At 50.0% G+C, this 6,873-nt stretch overlaps 1 protein-coding gene across 1 annotated transcript; it reads right to left on the reverse strand.

The window, feature by feature from the left end:
- Positions 1 to 1,102: 1,102 nt before the first annotated feature.
- LOC123073991 (factor of DNA methylation 1-like) lies at positions 1,103 to 3,450 on the reverse strand. The gene is made up of 3 exons (XM_044496958.1): positions 2,192 to 3,450; positions 1,886 to 2,098; positions 1,103 to 1,688 (listed from the first exon to the last, which is right to left on the reverse strand). The coding sequence occupies exons 1-3, from the start codon at positions 3,371 to 3,373 to the stop codon at positions 1,458 to 1,460; spliced, it is 1,626 nt and encodes a 541-aa protein (XP_044352893.1). The 5' UTR covers positions 3,374 to 3,450; the 3' UTR covers positions 1,103 to 1,457.
- Between the last annotated feature and the right edge of the window lie 3,423 nt (positions 3,451 to 6,873).

A 6,873-nucleotide genomic window follows, 5' to 3' on the forward strand; every position in this document is an offset into this window, starting at 1 on the left:
GGCGGCTCCGAGTGCGGCGGCGACGGCGGGCAAGGCGGGCGGCGGCGGCGAGCGAGATGAGAGGAGAGAGAGAGGGGGGTGCGGGGGTTTATAAAGAGGGGGGAGCAAGCTTGGAGGAGGGGGCAAGCTCCGGCGGCGGCTCGGTCCCGTGTCCATGGAGGACACGGCGGCGGCGCTCTCCCGTGCGGAGGAAGGAGAGGGCGACGGGGTGGGCCGGCGGCCTGGCGCTCGGCTGGGCTCGGCCCAGCGGGCGCGCGCTGTTTCTTTTAATACGTTCCGCAGAAAATAATTCACAGAAAAATATAAAATAAATTTTCCCCATCTAGTTAGAAAATCTAGAATAGGGTGAACATTTTTTTAACACAAAATAAATATTTTGAAAACATGCAATATTTTTAATGCAATAAAAATTGCAAATAAAATCCAAATAAATTCCAATAAATGATTTTAACATTTTTCCTCCAGTATTTCAATTATTTTGGAGAAGTCATATTTTCTCCTCTCGTTTATTTTTTTGAATGAAATATATTTCCGGAGAGAAAATAATTAAAACCAAAATCCTCGTCTTATTATTTGATGAAAATCAAATATGAAAATTCGAGAAAAATCCCCAACTCTCTCCGAGGGTCCTTGAGTTGCTTAGGATTTATCGAGGATTTATCAAAATGCAATAAAACATGATATGCAAAGATGATCTATGTATAACATACCAAATTGAAAATTTGGTATGTTACAGGCACGTCGGGGATGGTCAGGCCAAATAGGCAGACGACATCCCACGGTGGCCTGCTGAGCGGCAGCCGGATGCTGCCTCCAGTGAATGTGCTGCCGGGGCATGCCTTGGTGTGCGGCGCCCCTGGTGCGACACCCCAGACATAGGCGAGCTCGGGCGCGAGAGCAGCCATGGCCACAGACATGGCCGCGACGGTGGACCCTGTAGCTCTGGGTGAACAGGATTTAGCAGGAGCAGAACAGAGCAAGTGGCAGTCGGATTGTCAAGTTTGAACTACTCCACTCATGCAGTTTCCAATACCAAATATTGGACATTCCATGATGGAGTTATAACCCCCAAATTCGCTGTAACACAGTAAGGTTTCTTGCCATAGAAACTCAGACAATAGTAGGAAACCTAATTGGACATTCTGAGATTAGTACTAGCATCCAGGCCAGGGCTACGTACAATCTACATTCTGAGATTAGTGCTAGCATCCATCATGCCAAAGGCTCCATACATGATACATCCAACAGGAGCATCATCTAGCTAAGCTATGTAGGTTGCGATCAAAAGGCGATCATGGCTAATCTAGTTTGCATGATCGTCAAGACTGGTGGACCACTACAAAGCCTCCAACTAATCCACCAGCACTACGACTACATTAGAGTCAAGTTCAGCGCGCACGTACAATTTTACGGAAGCAAAAGTAGGAGGGCCTCCTGCACATCAGTATTGCAGAGCCTCACCGGCGCTTCCTCTTATGTGACTGCAGCTGTCTCAGGAGGAACTGGATGGCTTCCTCCAGCGTTGCTTTCCTGTCATCCTTACAGTTCCACAGCTCCGGTGCGGCATAGCGTCCGCTGGGGTTGTACTCGTTCATCTCAAGCAGCGCCTTGGTCACTAAGCTGTAGATTTCCTCACCATGCTCCTCTTTTAAGCGGCGAAGATTGTCATCCTCCTCCCAAAGAATTTCCTAAAACCAAAGGAAAGAAGGTATGCGCCATCAGATGGAATCGTATAAATATTTGCAAGTTCACAAAAGGAAGATAATGTTTGCAAAAGCAGATCTAATTAGAATGTTATAGAATGCTATTAGTCTCCAATAATATGATGAGTATAGGCTAAACAGAGCTACAGGGAACAATAGTAGAGGTTGTACTGTCTACATACCGTCTCTTTACCATCAACCATAACTATCCTAAAAGGATGCCAGCCTGGGTTTGCGATTTCAGCTTCCCATTTTGAACAAAGAATAGCAGAGTTAATTTGTGCATCTTCTTGTGTTGCATTTTTGCTGCAAGCATTGGCAAATACTTTCAGATCCAGCTCACCCATCCTTTTGATCCCTATATGTGCCTGCACATTTGTAAACTTCTGCAGTTCCTGCCAAAATATAGGAGTATTGTAGACAAGAAGAATTAGTGATAGATATGATGATATCACTGCGGAAGAAAAAGGTGTCAGGTGCTCACTTACATCTATGAGAATTTTCCGAGCACGTTGCAACTCGACATTGCTTTGTCGTTCCTTGGTAACCAGCATCTGGACGAGTGACTGCATCTCCTGCATGTTAGCATCTTGCTCGCCAGCTCTAGCGTCATGCTGCTTGGATGTGGCTTCAATCATCTTGGACGCCGCATCGATCTTCTCCAACGCCGCATCTATCACCACCTTGGATGCTGCATCTATCTTCTCCAACGCCGCATCTATCACCACCTTGGATGCTGCATCTATCTTCTCCAACGCCGCATCTATCATCACCTTGGATGCTGCATCGATCTTCTCTAACGCCGTATCTATCATCACCTTGGATGCCGCATTGATCTTCTCTAAAGCCGCATCAACCTTCACCTTCTCAGACCTTGCTTCAATATTCTCAGACATCGCTTCAGAGCCACGATTCTGATTGTCATTGATTGTTGATCGATTGATTCCTCGTTCCTTATGGGACTCCAATGGCACTGGCTCAGATGGCGCATCTGCCACGAATGGTTGCGGTGGCAGCTGGAAGAGATCTGGCCTCTGCGCCCAGATTAGCCTCTGCAGGTATGCACCGTAGTAGCATGCCCTGTTGGTGCTCTTCTTAATCAGGTGTTCCATTTCATCGTCCACTCGGTCCCAGAGTAGCCCCGTCCAGTAAACACGATGCGCCCGACGATACTGCACACAGCTCGAGTTGCAATCTAACACAATAGGCAGCCTGCGCTTCCTGTCAGTGGAAGCCTTTATTGGCGCCAGAATGTAAATATTCATGAACTCTTTGGCAGCGGAGGCCACGACGGTGCTAGCAGGACCAGACCGTCTAGGTCTTCCTGGGAGGCAGAGCGCCTGGGCGAATGAATCAAGGGAGTCCTCGATTTTTTGGCCACGGACGGAGCTCCATCCGGGCTTCGAGTACTCTGGCTCGTAGTTGGCGATGAGCTCGGCGACTAGGTCAGGGCGCGGGGCGCCGGAGGAGGACAGGTCGAGGCGGACGAAGTCGAGGAGGCCGAGGGCGCGGGCGGACGGGGCCACGGGCGGGTCAAGCAGGCGTAGGTTGGCGTGGATCCGGCGGAGGCGCGCCTCACTGCTCTCGTTGTGGATTGATTCCGAGCCTGTGGATGGCGCCTGCAGTGGATCAGCGTGGGTGGGAGCTCTGGGTGTCTGGTTCGCGGCCATTGGAGGAGCTTGTGAGCAAGGTGGAGGGGAAGGGGCTAGGTGCGCCGCCGCTCTGATTGAGGAGGAGGAGAGGGGGCTAGTCCACCATACTCGAGTGCTCCGTGTTCGTGTGCCCGCTTTGCCTTTGGTGGTGTTGGGCGGTGCCCAGCCCAGGCCAGGCAGCGACGCGTGGCGGGAGTACTCTGTGGTCTATTGCTTTTTCTTGTTGCGGGTGAGACACTTGGAGCCGTGGACGTTCATGCGTGGAGCCGTGGACGTTCATGCGTGGAGCCGTGGACCTGAGCGTGCGTGTACACAAACATCAGAACTGATAGCATTTTAGGCGCCGTCTATGACCTCGGGCTGCCCCCATTGTGTTCTTCCAAAATCGACTAATCCATTTGTTGAGTATCTTGATTATTTAGAAAACATACGATAGACTTGGATTCGTTTTAGTTTATCTTGTACTCTAACATGATAATGTACTCCTATATATACCACGAGGCTCAAGCAATGAATACCGATTTCATCAACTCCTTTATTCTTCTACTCCCTCGTACCGGTGCATTAGATACATTATGAAAACCAAATCATCATAGAACACTTAGGCGTGATGTATTAACTATCCACCTCGTTTCCTATTTCTTGCCACAGAAAAAGAAAAAGACCAATAGGAGATGTGGGACGTATTTGTGCCTTCAATGAATTGAGAGTACCACGCACAATAATAATGGTCAATTCTTTACAAGCAGTGGTATTAATTACCTAATAAACATCAAGTTTCTCATTTCTCTCTTCGTCTTGATCGCGGTGCACCACCTAAGATGCCTAATGCACCGATATAAAGAGTACTCCCTTGTTCTTGAAAGGGTGTACTTCCAACTTTGTTAAAGGGTCAAACTATCTTAAAATTTGACCGAGTTTTTGCAAAAATATGCCAATGCTTGTGAAACTGAATAGATATATAACAAAAATATATTTTACCATGAATCTAATGCTACTAATTTGATGGCATAAATGTTGGTCTATTATCGTATAAATACAGTCAAACATATTTTTTTTTGACATTTCAACAAAGTAGGAAGTACACTCTTTCAAGGATGGAGGGAGTACATGGTATGAGCCTAACTCCGATCCAAAAACCTAGTTGCCGCCGCTTCCGCACCACGCCGCCCCCAAGATGGTCAATCTCCATGATCGCCACTAGGGCCGTGCCGCCCGTACCTAGGGTTTGTCCGCAGATCGTGTTGATCGGATGTCCTAAAGAGTTTTTTCCTGATCCTTTGATCCAGATTTTTCCCTTATGCCGGTCATCTTGATCGGCGTTTCTTTTTTATTTTCCAGTCTAAGATCGGTATGCGTCATCCACCGCTGCTCGTTCTCCTCGTGCGCCTCTAGTCCGACACCGATGCGACTACCCAGCCTCTTCACCGACTAGCCGGCCTGACGGCCGTCGTCCACGCATCCTTCCGTCTGTTGTTCTGCTCCGCCCGACATCATCTTCATCCGATCAGGATTCTGCACCAACCACACCTCCACCCCGCTCAGCTGCATCGGTTCGTCGGCCCTGACGCCGCCACACACGTGATACGTTCACCGGTTGCGTTGTGCTATGTGCCTTCGCCTCGCTAGGGCGTGGGCTGCGTGCACGCGCCAACTGCTCATGCATCGTATCAGTGGCTCGGCCACTTTATCACCGAGCAGCATCCCCGACCTCACGAGCGGTCAGATTGACCACCTGTCACCGCTCCGCCCCATCCCACTACTGGAATTCTGGGCTACGCCGAGTGCCACGGAAACTCGGCAAAGGGCCGAAATCCGCCGGCAAAGCCTTTGCCGAGTGTCACCCTCGGCAAAAGCCACCCGGCGTACACCTCTTCGGCAAACAGGAGTTTGCCGAGAGCCAGAACACGGGCACTCAGCAAAGACTTTGCCGAGAGCCAAACAGTACCACTCGGCAAAATAAAGTAGCTAACGGATAGCAGACGGTGACGGCGGTTCCTGACACGTGGGACCAGGCGAACAGGCCGAGGGCCAACTTTGCCGAGAGCCACACTCGGGAAAGCCACCCAGTAGGTGGCTGACACATGTCAGCTCCTGACATGTGGGACCAGGCGAACAGGCCGAGTGCCAACTTTGCCGAGAGCCACTCTCGGCAGAGCCACCCAGTAGGTGGCTGACATGTGTCAGCTCCTGACATGTGGGATCAGGCGAACAGGCCGAGTGCCAACTTTGCCGAGAGCCACTCTCGGCAAAGCCAGCCAATAGGTGGCTGACACGTGTCAGCTCCTAACATGTGGGACCAGGCGAACAAGCCGAGTGCCAACTTTGCCGAGAGCCACTCTCGGCAAAGCCACACAATAGGTGGCTGACACGTGTCAGCTCCTGACATGTGGGACCAAGCGAACAGGTCGAGTGCCAACTTTGCCGAGAGCCACTCTCAGCAAAGCCACCCAGTAGGTGGCTGACACGTGTCAGCTCCTGACATGTGGGACCAGGCGAACAGGCCGAGTGCCAACTTTGCCGAGTGTCGCTCTCGGCAAAGGGAGCCAGTAGCAGGCTGACACGTGTCAGCTTTCGACACGTGGGGCCAGGAGAAATAGGCCGAGGGCCATCCTTACTCTATCTTTGCCGAGTGTGGCTCTCGGCAAACTGAGCCAATAGGGGAGGGCCACGTCACTGATACGTCTCCAACGTATCTATAATTTTTGATTGTTCCACGCTATATTATATTCTGTTTTGGACATTATTGGGCTTTATTATACACTTCTATATTATTTTTGGGACTAACCTATTAACCGGAGGCCCAACCCAGAATTGCTGTTTTTTGCCTATTTCAGAGTTTCGCAGAAAAAGAATATCAAACGGAGTCCAAACGGAATGAAACCTTCGGGAACGTGATTTTCGGAACGAACGTGATCCAGAGGACTTGGACCCTACGTCGAGACATCAACCAGGAGGGCACGAGGTAGGGGGCGCGCCTACCCCCCTGGGCGCGCCCTCCACCCTCGTGGGCCCCCTGTTGCTCCACCGACGTACTCCTTCCTCCTATATATACCTACGTACCCCCAAACTACCAGATACAGAGCCAAAAACCTAATTCCACCGCCGCAACCTTCTGTACCCGTGAGATCCCATCTTGGGGCCTGTTCCAGAGCTCCGCCGGAGGGGGCATCGATCACGAAGGGCTTCTACATCAACACCATAGCCTCTTCGATGATGTGTGAGTAGTTTACCTCAGACCTTCAGGTCCATAGTTATTAGGTAGATGGCTTCTTCTCTCTTTTTGGATCTCAATACAATGTTCTCCCCCTCTCTCGTGGAGATCTATTCGATGTAATCTTCTTTTGCGGTGTGTTTGTTGAGACTGATGAATTGTGGGTTTATGATCAAGTTTATCTATGAACAATATTTGAATCTTCTCTGAATTCTTTTATGTATGATTGGTTATCTTTGCAAGTCTCTTCGAATTATCAGTTTGGTTTGGCCTACTAGATTGATCTTTCTTGCAATGGGAGAAG

The sequence above is a fragment of the Triticum aestivum genome, chromosome 3D (assembly GCF_018294505.1).
Source record: "Triticum aestivum cultivar Chinese Spring chromosome 3D, IWGSC CS RefSeq v2.1, whole genome shotgun sequence".
NCBI classification, from domain to species: domain Eukaryota; kingdom Viridiplantae; phylum Streptophyta; class Magnoliopsida; order Poales; family Poaceae; genus Triticum; species Triticum aestivum.